General features: G+C 43.6%; 1 protein-coding gene across 3 annotated transcripts in view; it reads right to left on the bottom strand.

The window, feature by feature from the left end:
• Positions 1 to 17,516, bottom strand: part of TTC7A (tetratricopeptide repeat domain 7A) — a 195,325-nt gene that overhangs the window by 169,320 nt on the left and 8,489 nt on the right. For 2 of the 3 annotated variants that reach the window (XM_056852545.1, XM_056852547.1), the window contains exons 1-3: positions 16,854 to 17,016; positions 4,117 to 4,280; positions 1,824 to 1,992 (exon numbers count right to left, since the gene is read on the bottom strand). In XM_056852545.1, the coding sequence (XP_056708523.1) occupies positions 1,824 to 1,992; positions 4,117 to 4,280; positions 16,854 to 17,016 (496 nt within the window). Of the gene's footprint in view, positions 1 to 1,823; positions 1,993 to 4,116; positions 4,281 to 16,853; positions 17,017 to 17,516 lie in introns of those variants that run through there. The other variant, XM_056852546.1, reaches the window with a different exon arrangement.

Here is a 17,516-nt window from a genome sequence, read left to right as displayed (position 1 = left end):
AATATTTTAGCAACGTCACTAAAAAGCATTGAAAGCAAACAGAAAATGAAGATTACAGGAGGCTATTTAAAAAAAATTCTCCGGCGTAGCAGCTGAACAACCCCTCTGCACATCCACCATCCAGACCTTCTCCAAAATTATATACATCGGAGAGATTATTTTTCACAAAGATGTCTGAGGTGGAAGCAAAGAAAGTATGCAAAGGAAAGAAGACTCAGATGCTTCAAGGAACTGGCTAAACGCTTCTGGAAAAGGTTAGAGGCCATAGCAGCAAACAGTGGGACAACTTGACAACAAGATGGGTGTCATTTTAAGTTGCATGAAAAAAAGCATCATTTTCAAGAATCAGGAAGCATTAGTACCACTCTTACTCCATACTTCCTGAAGCCACCCTCTATTGCCTCGAGTATTTTTCCCCCACAAGCCAGAAAGGATTTGGAACTTATGAGGGTAATGGCATCCAGTTATAAATCATAAGGAAGACAGCTGAAGAGGTTCATTACATGTGGCCTAGAGAAAAGTGTTGTGTAGAGAGCTTCAAATATTTACAAAGGATGTCCAAAGGAAGGGGAGGAGAGCAATTGTTCAACTCTGTCCACTGAGGGGGAAATAGGAGGCAATGGTTAAAATTATAGGGAAATAAATTTAGGTTAAATATTAGGTAGAACTTCCTCTCTATAACAACATTTCAGCAAGAGAATACACAGCCCTAGGGTGTTGGTGGAATTTCCTTCCTTGGAGGTTTTGAAGACTGGGTAGGATGCTTTAGGTATATGATTTGCTAGATGGGAAAGGGGTTATTAGATGACTTACTGTTTTCCATCCATATATATAGACTAGAACCTGCAGCAGCACATGAAGAGATACTACAATATAGCTCATTCTCTGGACCATTTCCTACATTTATTTTCCCCAGGAATTAATTCCTAAGTACAAAACACATATACCTAGCATCATATATGAATGGCACCGTGTATAGAGCTGACGGACCACAGGGCCTAAGAATGTGAATGGTGGGCCAGGAAGGGCCTTGATAAAATTTACCTCAGTGATTAAATCAATAGGTGGTTTTAACGAAGACACCATTCTTCTTCCCTCACCCCATAATATGGGGATAATAATAATGACTTGACATACAGAGCTGTGGCACATAATACACCTACTCACAGCCTAAGACAAAATGATGATTTAATAAGTGATCATCTGTCATAAATATAAAATTATATCTCATAACTGACAATTCTTTCCAAAGTCCAAATGGAACTTATAAAGCAACTTTCAAATTCTAACAATCAATATTTATTTTCATATCTTAACTAACAGCTGTTCCCCCCCACCACCTTCTTCAAAATCCTTTTATTTTTTACCTTGAAGTTTCACAAGCTGTGTGCCTTACTGATGGGTGCCTATGGCCTCAACCCACAAAAGGTGACCTATAATAAGGTCCCTTCAAAATTAATGGGACAAGTTAGTCACAAGTAACCTGCCCATTGATTTTGAAGGGACTTAAAGCTGGTAAACTTTATGTTAATTGGCCCTAAATCTATTATACCAAATTCTTTCATCTGCACCAATGTTTTCAAACTTCTTACAACAAACCATTTGTACAACATACAGATTAAGATTCTGTATATGTACACATAAGTATTAATAGAATTTTCAGTAGGGCTTAAAACCAAGATAGCTCCCTTTCAGTTCCATATAGAAATGCCCTTCAACTACTTAAGGGACACAGCATAGGATTAATGCGAGCTGATTTTGCAAATTGCCACTACACCATGAGACATAGAATTAAGTCCAGCAAATATGTGCAACCCCATTACCTTTGATAACAAAAGCTTCTGTTAGTATACGCAGCAGATACAAGGGCTTCTGTACCACTGAGATATCTTCAAGACCAGCTCTGGCATACATGCTGATGGCATCCCTGTAAGAGCCCTCAACGTAATAGATCTTGGCTAGGATCAGCATTGCTTCCGTCATATCTTTTGGCTGGAAAAATAAAGTTTATTTTCAGTAATAAGGCAGAGCCACAGCAAAGCAATATTACGAATTATGTTGTGAAGATTAAACAGAATCAAAGCACCTCCATCCAGATCCCTTTTCAGCTTTGATGTATACATCGAACTGTCAAAAATCCAGACTTCTCTATTCATTTGAAGCACACACACACAGACTATGGTCTTCCTCTGAAGTTAATAAGGGATAGTACTGGAGTCTACGTATCACCTCCGTTCTTAGTACAATGTCCTCTACCTTTGTAACCCCCTTTCTTCACTATGATGTGTTATACCAGACAGGCTTTGATGCCTTAGACAGTTTTTTGTTTGCATTGTTTTCCAGTTGTGTAATCCTACCCTTTCTACATTGTTTAGTGGAGGTCTCTGCCGTAAGCAGTGTCCAGACCACTCCACCTTACAAACCCTACACATTCTAAAACCTAAACCCCCAGATTCTGTGATGATAGTAAATTGTGGAAACTGGTTAGAGTTCTACATATGTACTTGCTATTTCGAATTCATTCCAATTCCAAAATGTGGTCATTTAAAATAAACAGGAGACTATAATCAAGCTGTTAATTTTTTTAAGCCAAACACACTACTTTCTGTAATGCTAGTTTATAAAGTGATGTATTTCTTTGTTAAAAGACTGTTTGGGGATATAAAAGGATGCTTAGAAGAATAAATTTAAAGATGGGCTTAAACTGATTTCTTGATATTTCATCTGTCTCCACAGAAAAGACAGAGAAGAGTGGGTGCTGGAGAGTAACAACTCAACCCTCCTCTCTACATCACTCAAGGGGCTTTTGGGTATAACCCTGCACCTGCCTTGTCTGAGGTTCAGTTTTAACATGTTGGCCAACTGCAAAACACTTATGCGTTGTAGCTCCACCATCTTGTTTAAATGCTCTTACTAGATGTACAACTTTGTACAAATGAAGCATTAGTATGCCAGTGAACTCTGGTCCAAGTAACTGCAGCTCCAGTTTGCATATTTAGAAAGAACACAAACATGCCAGTGGCTGTGCAGAATGTTTATTTGGGGGCAAAATGCTTTGCTTGTAGCCAACATCATATTTAAGTCAGCATAAGAGCATAGCTGGGCTCTGGAATGGTACAGCCTGATCTTGTCAGATCTCAGAAGCTAAGCTGGGTCAGAACTTGGAAGGGAGACCTCCAAGGAAGACTCTGCAGAGGAAGGGCATGGCAAACCACCTCTGCTTAATCACTTGCATTGAAAACCCCACCAGGGGTTACTATAAGTCAGCTGTGACTTGATGGCACTTTACACACACAAGAGCATGGCTGACTCTTTCACAGATATTTGGTTTGGTTCATCTGTGTCACACTAAAGATGCTGAAGGCACCATTGCCCAGAACTGAGATGTGCTGAAGCATGGGAGTTTACGCTAGATGGAAAACAGCCTCTTGTCTTGGGGCACATAACAACAAGCTCCATGTGATTAGAAATAAAACATTTACAGCAATAGTTTTCTTTTAAACCAGAGAAACTATAACGAGAAACTATCATCACTATGTACAATCAGATGGGTGGTAGCATTTGTGGATTTATGAACAAGGCTGGTTTTGTGCGACATTCCTCTTCATGCAGTGTGCCATCCATGCAGCCTGGTAATTCCTCATCAGTCTGCCGCATAGGTCAGCAGGGATGTGCATGGGAACTGATACAGGAGTGCTCAAAACTCCCATGTGGAAATTCCCTTGCAGTGAGCTAACAGGAGGGAAGAGGGGGAGGGGGTGCCTGACAATAAGGCCATTGCCAGACTGTTCTGGCTATAGGAGAGGATCCTACTTTAAATGCAGGGGCATGAGTCCCTCTGTTTCCTTCACTTGAAGCTAAAGCAGATTTATAGAATTATGCAGCACATTTAATATATTAAATCCCAACGAAAAGGTTTTTTTCTGAACAACGAACACTGCAGAGAAAAAACAACAACAAATGGCATATTTATTGGAGCCAAAGAAATGCAGGACTGATGCAGAAGAAGCAGCTGTGATTAAAGGGTTCCAGTAGTTTGTATCTGAGTCCTGTAATTGTGCATCATTTAGCAGCATCATAAATGGTTCATGTTTTATGTCTACCGAGCATGCTTACCAGTAACTTCCCTCGGTTTAGAACACCAATCAAATGCTTTTTGGCATCACTCATTTTTGGCTCATTCTTTTCCATTAATGGAACGGCGTCCTTTATTTTGGCAAGGTTCTCTTTCAAGCATAGCTCCAGCAGTGCCTCTGCAACTAGTAGATTCTCATAGTCTTCTGCAAGACACGGAGGAAAAGAATAAAGAGAAGTCCCACAGTGTCCTGTTCCCATATATAGAAGGCCACAAAGATAAACACAGGACCTTGCCCACTGTATAAACATTCCCTTACATAAGGGAGTTCTAGCACTGAGTGCAATATTAGCAGCCTGTGAAGCAACCAGGCTTACACAATGCTACAGATTTTTTGGGGGGGGGGGGAGGGGGGATACTTTGCTTTCTAAATAAATTCTCCTGTCTCCATTTGAAGATTTTGCCAGTGCTGCATGTTCTGGATCATTTTTTGCTGTTAATAACACTTCTTTTATCTTTAGATAAGTTAATATATTTCTATAGTTTCCTTGCAATGTGAGAAAGATGGAGAATTTGTTCAGTGCTGAAAACTGTACTGGAAAGAAACAATATTTTAGCATTAGCTGCAACTGACATAATTTGCCTAGCAATTTATAAACATAATAGATGACATTTTTTTACTTATTTTGAAACTTTACTTTAAAATATATATCCCTCTCCTGGCCCACCCAAGGGCTGTGGTGGCGAACCTCCTTACCACCCCATTGTTCTATCCAGAATTTTAAGCAATGGGGAATGAGCAGAATGGATAATCTGGTAACAAAGCCCCTGGGTGAAAAACTTAAATTTGTTGGCAAATGTCTGGATAGTTGCTGTAATGTGGGTTGGTGTAAGAAGAAAGAAAAATTCCCTCTGCTAAACCACAGACGGGGGCCTTTTATGCATGGCTAAAACTGCATCCAGAAAATGCAGGCAAAACATGCAGAAACCCATAGCGAGAGAGAGGCTACCTCTGACGGCTGGAAAATGTATGTGTAATCAAAACAATGCCCCGAAGTTGTTACCCCTTCCAAACCATCTCCGTTTTTAGATGGGGCAGTTAACTTTCGGAGACTAGCTTAGTGAGAGGGAGGGGTATGAGATCTTTATACCAATTTTTACAGAGATGAGCACACCAGCGGAAATACCCTTAATAAGGAAGCGTTATAATTTTAAGTGATTTTGTTTAAAATAGTTTTAAGCACACACAAATACAGCAATAAAATCACTCACCCGATAACCTCAAGAGCCTAAAAATTAAAAGAGAGGAGGGGTTGGACCCAAGGATAGGAGGGGCTGAGGGTGAAATTTACCTATCCAGATGAATGGTGACATCCCAGTTATAGCTGCGCTGAGCGACAGAGAGACAACCAGCGTCTCTTGGGGAAAAAAGAGCCTTACAGATGTAAGGGGTGGATGTCTTGGATCCAGGAAAAATACACACACATTTGAATGGCAAAAAGGCTACTACTGAAAGGAAAAATTAGTCCTAACGCTGCATGAGCCAACTGGCAAAAACAATGGACTTCGCCAGGGACAAAAGACTTGATTACATCTCTGATGACTAAGATATTAAAGTATGAAAGGGCATGCGGTAATGGCAACATGGAATAATACCCTGGTTTGCCTGATCAAGAGGGCCAACAAATTAGTCGGGGAGGGGGTGACCGCCAGGAAAACAGCCATGCATAAAAAGCCAGGGTTGCCAGTGGCCTGGGGGAAAACGCCCCTGTTAATAGAGGTTTAAAGTGTATAAACAGAGTTGACATTTTTCAGTGGCATGGAGGTAAATAATATAAACTTTTTAAAAAAAAATCCCATTAAGCCTCTATTAAAGGGACAGGATGTTTTTCTCTCTCCAAGTATTTGGTAATGTTAGCCACAAACAAAAGCTGAACAGGCTATAAAATCTGGCAAAGGTTCTGAAGGGGAAAGTGTTGTGTGTACTAATTTTCCTTCTTGTGATTTGCAAGGAGGCAATTCCTCTGACACATATATTCCTTCTGCCATAGATATTTATGTGGTGACCCTGGGCCAGACATTCTCAACTTAATCTGCCTCACACAGAGCAATCCTCAAGGGGGAGCTGGCATGACCCCTTGCACCAACTAAGTGGGCACTAATGCAACTTACACCAGCTCTGGGGAGCAGCACGGCAGCATGAGGCTTGGGCGTCAATGCTGCCTCCCTGGCAATGTTTCCCTGGCACAAGGGTTCACGCCAGCACCAAAGGGGGTGTTCCTGGGGCATTTCTGGGGGCGAGGCTGACTTTAGTTAGCTTCCTAAGCCCTTTCACTCCAGGAACACCCCCTTTTGCAGACGTGAACTGGCTGCAAAACCCGTGGTGTAACCCCATGAAACCCAAAGGAGGAGTTTCACGGGGATTGGGGGAATTGATTTTTAATTCCCTCTGTGCTGCTGCAAGCCACTCAGGAAGAAGCATGGTTATGCTGTCTCCAGGTGCTCCCTAACTACCCCCCCCTTCAGGATTGTGCTTAATGTGTGGTTTTTGTGAGGATAAAATAGAGCAGGGGAGGAAAATGTTAGCTGCTTTGGATCCCCATTGGGGAGAAAAGCAGGGTATAGTTACATACATACATACATACATACATACATACATACATACATACATACATACATACATACACACACACTGTTATTCCTCAGTTCTGTTTCATTCAGCCATGATACAAGGCTTTAAAAGCAATCCCCACTGCTTGTGCTGCTGAGCCAATACTGTGTTGTAACACTGGGCAGAGTGGTTTGTTTTCAAACTTTCTACGTTGAATCCTTTCATCATCACATGAACTTCTGGATGGTTGCTACAGAACCCTGTTACTATTGCAAATGATGGAGCACACTCAACACATACAAGGCACTGATACTTGTTTAAGAACATAAGAGAATCTCTGTTGGATCAATCCAACAATCCATCTACTCCAGCATCCAGTCTCAAACAATGGCCCACACAAATACACCTGGAAGCCATCTCAATGCAGTGTACTGCATCTAATCATGGAGGCTTTATTTAGTCATCATGGCTAACCTACCCTCCCTGAGTTTATCTAGTCCCCTTTAAAAACCAAATTCCTTTATAAAGCTTTTTGGGCTCATAATTTCTCTAAACAAACCAAGAGTACGCCGTAGAATACAGGTACCTCTTCCCTGGGGCAGCATACTGTTAAAAAAAGTATCAGGCAAAGATTTCTTTCAGAGCAGTCTTTCCTCACTGAAGATCCCCTCAAAGGCTTCAAGGAACCTGAACAGCTCCTCAGAATGCTATTTGGAAACCAATGAGATAGCTAAAAATTGTTGATGAGTTACTCTAAGCACAGTGTCCTCTTCGCAGTGAAAGGAAACCAGTGACAAGGGAATAAAGAATAAATACGCACTGGCTATTTATAATTCATCACCCATCCACACCAAGTCACTGGGGACAATATGTCAACACACCACAATAACCTAAGCTTAAAAACAGGGGACACTTTTCACAAAGAACCTATATTGTGCAAAAGAAAACCAGTGCCAGGGAATCCTTAGTACCCAAGGTCATTCCACAAGCAGCTGAAGTAAGAAGTTTATGCTTTGGATGTACCACTTCCCACACCAAGGAATCACAGCACATTACTGATTTAAACATTTATATACCACTTTCCCATCAATTCCTTGCATTGTTTACAATTATTTTTTCCTTGCCAATATTTCTGTCACCTGACAATATATTTCATGCATCCAAGAAGAGGGCTCAAGTCCATGAAACTGTGTACCACTCAGTAAACCAGCTAGACTTTAATGCCCCATTAGACTCCTTCCCGTTTATGCCTATGTGTGAGTGTGTGCATGCATAAATGCACACATGCTCTTGGGTGGGGCCCACTGGCCAAGTTACAATTGGCAGTGCAACCCCTCCAGAGAAATCAAACAGATCCTCGGCTATGCTGTGAGGCAGAGATTAAACAGGAAACGTTGGTGAGTAATCTGCTCCACTCCTTATGATCTTCTCCAGACCTTTTTTTTTTTTTTTTTTTTTTGCTTTAAAAGTTCTGTTTCAGGTCTAAATTATATCATGCCTAAGAAGCAACCAAGACAAACATAGTTGTACAAGATTTCCAAAAATTGGAGGAGAGACCACAGAATCTCTCCCTTCACCACCACCCCTTTCATTTCTCAATCCTACTCAGCAGAGAACACTTAATAAGATGCAAGAACATGAAATATCTCAGTTGTCTAATCTCCTCCCTGCAGAGACAAACTGTCTAAAGCAGACAAGGAAAGTCTAAATTTTAAAAGGTGCACACTTCTTGAACTAACCAATCTACTCTAGAAATTTCAATAAGACAGAAATGAGTTTAACTGTCATGGTTACACAACTGTTGCCCCCCTTAGGGTTGCCAACCTCCAGATAGGGTCTAGAGATGTCCCAAAATTACAATTCATCTCTACACTACAGTCTTCTTTCCTCAAATCCCACTCTCCCTAGTCTCTACTCCCAAATCTGCAGGAATTTCTTTTTTTTTTTTTGAAATTTTTATTGGTTTTTATAATATAAATTTTCCATATTAACAAACAACAATGAAAGTAATATGAAAATTTAAATCATAACTAATGTTGTTGTAAGTACTTAATAAAAATAAAAAATAAAGGAAACTTTTTTGACTTCCCCATCACCTCCGTCCGCCTCTTAATAAAGTATTCTATCCCATCGTGATATGATCTGATCTTAATTATTCTTATATCTTAGTTAAGTTTCATTTACAATAATCTGTTAATATAATTAATTACACTTCTTTGTGTTAATAATGTCATCTAGATCAGAATAAAAGGTACTCTTCCATTTTCCCCAGTCCTAATTCATATTCACAGTATTTCATCCAAGCCTCCCATTCCCCCATAAATCGTACATTGTCTTTTTGGTTTAAAGTAGCTGTAAGTTTTACCATTTCCACCAGTTCAAACATTCAAATCTGCAGGAATTTCTTAACCCAGAGTTGGCAACCCCCTACCCCCTACCATCCAAGAGCACAGATAATTGTTGTTTTTGTGAGGGTGCTGAAAATTCTTTGGTAAGAGACCTATAAAGGTAAAGGTAAAGGTCCCCTGTGCAAGCACCGGGTCATTCCTGACCCATGGGGTGACGTCACATCCCGACGTTTCCAAGGCAGACTTTGTTTGCGGGGTGGTTTGCCATTGCCTTCCCCAGTCATCTTCCCTTTACCCCCAGCAAGCTGGGTACTCATTTCACCGACCTCGGAAGGATGGAAGGCTGAGTCAACCTTGAGCCGACTACCTGAAACCAACTTCCGTTGGGATCGAACTCAGGTCATGAGCAGAGCTTTTGACTGCAGTACTGCAGCTTAACACTCTGCGCCACGGGGCTCCTAAGAGACCTATAGCCACTGTATAGTAGCACAGTTCCCATGAATCCTCAGTTAAACAGTTCTGAAACTGCTAAACAGGGCATGTCCCTGAATCAAGAGACAGTTGATTTCCTCAGCAACAAATTGTGGCATCTAGCCAGGTCTGTCTAGATCAAAAAGCCTGAACTCTCCTTAGAAGCTAAGATGACTAAACTGAGGCTATTGTACTTTGGTCACATTATGAGAAGACAAGGGTCGCTGGAAATAATGCAATAACTCTAGGAAAAGTTGAAGGCAGCAGGAAAAGAAAAAGACCCAACATGAGATGGGTTGACTCAGTTAAAGAAGCCATGGCCTTTAGTTTGCCAGACCTGAGCAAGACTGTTAATGATGGGGTGGGACGTTTTGGAGGTCAGAAGCAACTTGATGCACTTAATACACACACAGCCGGTTCTGATATAGGGTTTCATGTGTAATGCAAACACAAGAATCATGAGGCAATTTATTTTCTTGGAGAAGACTAGTTACAATATCAACAGTTTCAAGGCAGGCTAGAGAGCTGATACGGCTTTTGTGAATACATGGCTAGCCAATGTGATCCAGTAGTTAACCAGAACAGGAGATCTGCACTAATATCACATACGATTCAGACACAAATCGATTCTTGATGAGGGGGAGACTCAGTAGAGCAGGGGTTACCCATGAACGCCACCCTGATTTCCTCAGAGGAACTCTGAAAAATGTAACAAAGAAGTAGACTTCTTAACCTTAACCTCAGTTTTCCAGTCTGTAAAATAGTACAAGCAGCAACCTCCCTACGGGTCAAACTAGTTGGGACACTGGATGTTCATGTTCCTTGGGTTTACATAGCCTGAGCGCATGGGCTTCCTCAGTGCTGCGGCCTCAATTCATTTTCCCTGCAGCTCCTTTTAGGGCCAAAATACACGTCTGGAGTTTGAAGCTCCAGCTGTTCCAGTAAGGATGACATCATTATAAAGCCTTTTCAAACTGATTTGGGGGCAGCAAAACTGCTTGGATCATTCACATGGCCTAGACAACGGGAATCTAATATACACAGAGGCCGAAGCACCTTATATACTAGATAAATCTGCAAAGAAAATAGGACAGTCAGATGTACCAGCAGTGCTCCAACAGCGCCCGACAAGCAGAAGTTCAACAGGAAAAATTGTTCCAGATCACTTCATTAGCAAATCAGAAAAAGCTTTTTTTCATTTTCTACTTATTAGGTGGCTGTTAAAGGTGCAGGGGCCCTGTCAGAATAAAAGGTGGTCATAAAAGAGAGAAACACATTCTTTGGCCACTTAGAAGATGTAGCAGGGTGTTAAATGTGAGCTAAGAAATCACTACCCTCTGTTAAGTGAACTTGATAATTTTCATTCTCTTCCCTGTACCCATGCTAAGCGCAGGAACAATTTAAAGTACATTAAAGTCCCATTGATTAAAACCTCTCCCATTTAAAATCAGTGGAATCTTGTGGCTGGCGTTTTAAACATGCTTGCTTGGGCTGTCCAAACTGAAGTCCATGAACTCTTCTGAGCAAAAATCCATCAGATCAGGCAGCACAATGCTTAACTTGGGCAGGATCAAGCCTTGTGGGAAGAAATAGTACAAAGTCCACATGCGACTCTTATAAATCATCACACCGTGAATTCTGTGTGCTTCTGATTAGTTATCACAAGCTCCTGGTACCTCTCACTAGAAGGTACATACCATGTACATTCAGCGGGAGGAAAATTTCCTTTGTACATAACATTGTAATTCAGGTAACAATAAGAGGTGAGAAAACCCAGAAAAGACAAAAGGACCCCACAAGGTCATTACTGATTCTTTGAAATTCACAATTATTATAATATTTTTTTAAAAAAATCACAATTATTAGAAAATTTCTTCTTCTAGGTAACAGCTCTGAATGAAAACACTCCCTGCTCCTTGGTGTTGTTTTTAAAATGGAGCTATCACAATGGCATGTCAACAATCTACAACCGGGGGTGGGGGTCAATAGAGGATTTCCCTGGTATAATAGTTAGTCCTTCCCCTTTGTACCCCATACTATGTTTTGCACACCACACTATTTGGGGGCTGGACACAAAACACTCTGGAGCTCTAAGGAAAAAGTTAATTGGTCAAAGCCTCCTTTGATGGGAGTTTTGAACAGAAACCCCACCTTCTGATTGGTCCAGCGAGGAACTCCCAGCCTGAGAGATCCCTAGAAATATGGTTCAGAAGGAAACCAACTTTTGTCCTCTTTGCCAAGCCCAGACACCTGCTGTGAGAGAATAAGGCTGATCCATTGAACAAGGCAGGGAGATCTTTGGAAGATCATGTGAGAGTTTAGTTAGCAAGAAACTGTTATCCCAACGGAAGTCGGTTTTAGGTAGCCTGCTCAAGGTTGACTCAGCCTTCTGTCCTTCCGAGGTCGGTTAAATGAGCTCCCAGCTTGCTATGGGTAAATGGAAGATGACTGGGGAAGGCACTCGCAAACCACCCAGTAAACAAAGTCTGCCTAGTAAACGTCGGGATGTGACGTCACCCCATGGGTCAGGAATGACCGGGTGCTTGCACAGGGGACCTTTACCTTTACTTTTTTACTTCTTAGTTACCCTTATAGTTGTTCCTCAACATCTGGCTATGCGTGAGTAGAAATAACCTATTATAGTTTGCTACTTTAGCTTTGAGAGATTTGCTGGGTCAAGCAGATTTGAGAAAAGGGGTAGGGATCTGACTAACTCACACATGCATATAGGGAAAGTATTGTCTAGCCTGGAACAGTCACTGATAAATCCTAAAATTTTGCCATGTGATGCCAGGAAACTTCTGAAGGCATATCTCTGGTATCCAAAAGGGTATGTATGAATGCACAGCTGGATTCAGTGAAACACAGAGATAGATAACAGATGTAAGATACAAAGGAAGGCTGATGTTTTGTAGGAAATTGTGCTACCCAGTCTGGATTAAGCGGTGTTCGCTTTGATGGCCTTTGTAAAAAGCTTAGTAGTCTTATCAGATCCTTCCATGTCAGAAAAATCAGTTCTATATGTCTATTTTTCCAACTGCATGCAGTTCAGAAGTTCAGCTGACTGGGCCATGCTTCGGTAATTTTAAGGATAGAATGTGTTTTACATGGGGCTGACCTTGAAGACAATCTGGAACTTTCAGTAGGTACAAAATACAGCTGCTCATCTGTTGACTAGGGCATGTAGGTGTGACCACCCCACCCCTGTTTTAAAATGGATTCATTTGTTTCCTCTATCAGTGATCTTTAACCTTTCCAGACCCAGGAATCCCCTCCCTTTAGAGAGCAACATAGATCCCATTAAGCTGCTAGGAGTAGTCATAGTAGGAGAAGAAGGAGGATATTCTGACTTTCTCTTACCACTTAAGGAAGAATCAAACCAGCTTACAATCACCTTCCCTTCCCCTCCACCCAACAGACACCCTGTGAGGTAGGTGGAGCTGAGAGAGCTCTAGAGAGCTGTGACTAGCCCAAGGTCACCCAGCCAGCTTCACACGTAGGAGTGGGGAAACTAATCCAGTTTGCCAGATTAGCGTCTGTCACTCATGTGGAGGAGTAGGGAATCAAAGCCGGTTCTCCAGATCAGTCCAGCACTCCAAACCACCGCCCTTAACCACTACATGCTGGCTCTCTAGTATGGGGTATTACAGACATGTGACAGGAAGAGTGGGAGCCAGAGTTATGATCTCACCGGAGTCAAGTCTGGGATGGTGAGCAGCAGGCCAAGAGGGTTGGGGACACAAAACACAAGCTGAGTACCAGGAGGTGAAACATAGTGAAGAGCAGGCTAAGAGTTAAAGCCATGGAGCAGCCTCTTTGCTGCTGAATGAACTTGTCTCCCCATCATGGTTAGACTGTCAGACTAGGATCTGGAAGATCCAGGTTTAATCGCCACTCTGCCTCGGAAACTTGCTAGGTGGCCTTGGGCATGTCACTCTCTCTCAGCGTAACCTTCCTCACAGGGTCATTGTGCAAATAAAACGGAGGAGAGAATAACGATGTAAAACACTCTGGTTCTGCGTTGAGGAAAAAGGCAGCGTAGAGATGAAGCAAAGAGAGGCAGGAGGTGTGGTAATCTTGCACTCATACCCTTGTGCATTAGCCACAGATCCATCCAAAAAAGCAGGGGAAATTATGGTAACTCTATTGGGTGCCTGACCCACCTGAGGGTCCCAATCTGTTGAAGAATACTACCCTATATGCTTTCTGTTTCCATTAAAGATGCTGGTTCTTACCTTTAAAGCCTTTCATGACCTGGCACATATATATATTGCAGCTCAATCACAAGCATTTTCCTAGAGAGCTGGTGTGGTGTAATGATTAGAACGTCAGACTAATATCTGGGAGACCCAGGTTCAAATCCCCACTCTGCCATGAAAGCTTGCTGGGTAAACTTGAGCTAGTCTCACACTCTTAGCCTAACCTACCTTACAAGATTGTTGTGAGGTTAAAATAGAGGAGAGGAGGAGGATGTAAGCTGCTTTGGGTCCCCATAGGGGGAAAAGGTGGTGTATAAAACTAGTAAATTAAATAATTTTTCAGTTGTTCCCATGGAGCTGTCTCCCAAAAGAGGTCAGGAGCATGCCCACTTTGGAGTGTTTTTAGTGGCTCTGCAAAGCAGGGCCTTTAATGGGGATTTTTTGAGAAGATTGGGCTGTTGGGTTTTGTGTTTTATTCAGTTTTTTTATGGTTTCTGAGCTATGCCTATTTTGGCAAATGCTGCTTTGTAGGCTGCTTTGAGCCTTCATGAATGGAGAGAAAGGCAGGATGTCAAGATTTTAGTAATAAATAAATATGAGGCTTCATGGAATAATAAATCAGACATTCAACCAGGGCAAGTTGACAGAAACCTATCAGTTTCTCAAGGATTATCCCTCCTGGTTCTCTCAACAGGAAGCTCCGACTCCTTTATCCTACTAATAGGAAGGAGGGGACCTTCCTTAGGCAAAGAATCAGGTGAGCTATTCAGGGATCAGCCTCCTTTCATAAAAAGAGTAAGCCGAGAAAACCACTTCCCACATGCCAGTAGATACAGAAGATCTATGCAGCAGAGTGTTAAAAGCACAGCATAAACTCGATTTCCTTTAAGTCTTCCCTATTGGACAGGAGGCTTTCTCCAGATTGCTGAATTCCCAATGGATGGGGGTGGTGCGTGGAGAGTCTGGGAGTGGCAAAATTGAAAAAGGGGACCTTGGTGACAGGTAACTCTGGGCTGAAGATCTGGGGGGGATGGCCCACATTGTACAATGCTAATGGGGGGGGGGAATAACCCACGGGCATTGTTTCAGGGGCTTTTTTTACAAAGGAGGAACAGGAGGAAGGAGGAATCTACTGCCATTTGTGCATGAGAGGGTTTGCCTTGGATTTGCCGCTCTATGCATGTGTGTAAAGCGCCGTCAAGTCGCAGCCGACTTATGGCGACCCCTGTTTTGGGGTTTTCATGGCAAGAGACGAACAGAGGTGGTTTGCCAGTGCTTTCCTCTGCACAGCAACCCTGGTATTCCTTGGTGGTCTCCCATCCAAATACTAACCAGGGCTGACCCTGTTTAGCTTCTGAGACCTGACGAGATCAGGGCTAGCCTAGGCCATCCAGGTCAGGGCTTGCAGCTCTCTAGACGCACATTTCCCCCATCCGAATTCTCACAACTCAACCACCAGCCCCCATGCAGAGTTGTGAGAACTCAGATGGGGGAAACATGCGTCTAGGGAGCGGCAAACCCAAGGCGAAACCTCCCCTGCATAAGTGGCCTGTGAATCAGATTATTCACAGTGGGTAGCTGTGTTAGTCTGTCTGCAGTAGTCGAAAAGGGCAAGAGTCCAGTAGCACCTTAAAGACTAACAATATTTTCTGGTAGGGTATGAGCTTTCGTGAGCCACAGCTCACGATCTTTAAGGTGCTACTGGACTCTTGCTCTTTTCTACTACTGTAAAGAGGAAAGTGAGACCTGTTGGATTCCTGCCTGCAGGCTCGGTCCAAACCCTGCTGCGAAAAGTGAGCTGTGGCTCATGAAAGCTCATACCCTGCCAGAAAATATTTTTGTTAGTCTTTAAGGTGCTACTGGACTCTTGCCCTTTTCTACGAAAACTCATACCCTACCAGAAAATATTCTTGTGAGTCTTGAAGGTGCTACTGGACTCTTGCCCTTTTCTACGAAAGCTCACACCCTACCAGAAAATATTCCTGTTGGTCTTGAAGGTGCTACTGGACTCTTGCCCTTTTCTACGAAAACTCATACCCTACCAGAAAATATTCTTGTGAGTCTTGAAGGTGCTACTGGACTCTTGCCCTTTTCTACGAAAGCTCATACCCTACCAGAAAATATTCTTGTTAGTCTTTAAAGTGGTACTGGATTCTTGACCTTTTCTACGAAAGCTCACACCCTACCAGAAAATATTCTTTTTAAGTCTTGAAGGTGCTACTGGACTCTTGTCCTTTTCTACGAAAGCTCACACCCTACCAGAAAATATTCTTGCTGGTCTTGAAGGTGCTACTGGACTCTTGCCCTTTTCTACGAAAGCTCACACCCTACCAGAAAATATTCCTGTTGGTCTTGAAGGTGCTACTGGACTCTTGCCCTTTTCTACGAAAACTCATACCCTACCAGAAAATATTCTTGTGAGTCTTGAAGGTGCTACTGGACTCTTGCCCTTTTCTACGAAAGCTCATACCCTACCAGAAAATATTCTTGTTAGTCTTTAAAGTGGTACTGGATTCTTGACCTTTTCTACGAAAGCTCACACCCTACCAGAAAATATTCTTTTTAAGTCTTGAAGGTGCTACTGGACTCTTGTCCTTTTCTACGAAAGCTCACACCCTACCAGAAAATATTCTTGCTGGTCTTGAAGGTGCTACTGGACTCTTGCCCTTTTCTACGAAAGCTCACACCCTACCAGAAAATATTCTTGTTAGTCTTGAAGGTGCTACTGGACTCTTGTGAGCTGTGGCTCACAAAAGCTCACACCCTACCAGAAAATATTCTTGCTGGTCTTGAAGGTGCTACTGGACTCTTGCCTTTTTCTACAAAAGCTCATCCCCTACCAGAAAATATTCTTGTGAGTCTTGAAGGTGCTCCTGGACTCTTGCCCTTTTCGACTACTGTGAATCAGACTGTAAGGAAGAAAGCCCACACCCTACCAGAATCAGATCGCAAGGAAGGACGAGCCCAGAATAACCGCGGCGGTGGAGCGAGCTGCTCAGGGCAGCGAGCAGGGACGCCGGCTACTGCAGCGCCTCCGCGCCGGGCGGTGGGCGAGAGGCGGCGGGGCGCGCGTCTTGCAGCTGGGGTGTCGGGCGGGCGAGCGCGCCCATGCCCTCGCTGGCCGGGGACGGGTGGCCCTTTGGACTTACCGGACCCGGGGGATGCTTTGGCCCCCTTGCGCCGGGGGCTGGAGGCGGCCCGCGCCCGCAGCTGCGCCACCAGGGCCAGCTGCCTCTCCCAGCGGCAGTCCGCCCGGCCCCTCTCCAGCGTCTCGTCCCTTTTCAGGTGGAAGTGCGAGCTTTTCGCAGCCATCTTTGCGTGGGTGGGTGTCTCGTGTGCAACAGGGAAGTCCCGGGCAGGCGGGCGGGCGGGCGAGCAAGCCGCGGCGCGCCTGGGGAAGAGCCGGTTCCCCTCCCCCCCCCCGGCCATGTGCGCCGTCCGAGTTTCCCGCGGGCATGTTGGGAAGTGAAGTTCCCAGCTGCGGCCCCGGCCAGTTGCGCGACGCGCACCCCCACCCCCCCACCCCAAGATCCAGATGTGCCCCTGCTGGGCAGCTGACGGCACCCAGGGCGGCTGGCCACGTTGGGACAAAGGAAGAAGGGGGGTGTCCAGTGGGGCGACACGTGGCAAGAAGGGAGGGGTGTTTACGAACCTTGAAAGTTGGACCATACTCGGTGGATGTGGTGCTGGCTGCCAGCTTGGAGGGCTTTAAGAGGGGAGTGGACATATTCATGGAGGAGAGGGCTATTCATGGCTACTAGTTAAAACGGATACTAGTCATGCTGCATACCTATTCTCTCTAGTGTCAGAGG

Source organism: Euleptes europaea, chromosome 7, assembly GCF_029931775.1.
Source record: "Euleptes europaea isolate rEulEur1 chromosome 7, rEulEur1.hap1, whole genome shotgun sequence".
Taxonomy (NCBI): domain Eukaryota; kingdom Metazoa; phylum Chordata; class Lepidosauria; order Squamata; family Sphaerodactylidae; genus Euleptes; species Euleptes europaea.
This window is presented reverse-complemented; position numbering and strand designations above follow the sequence as displayed.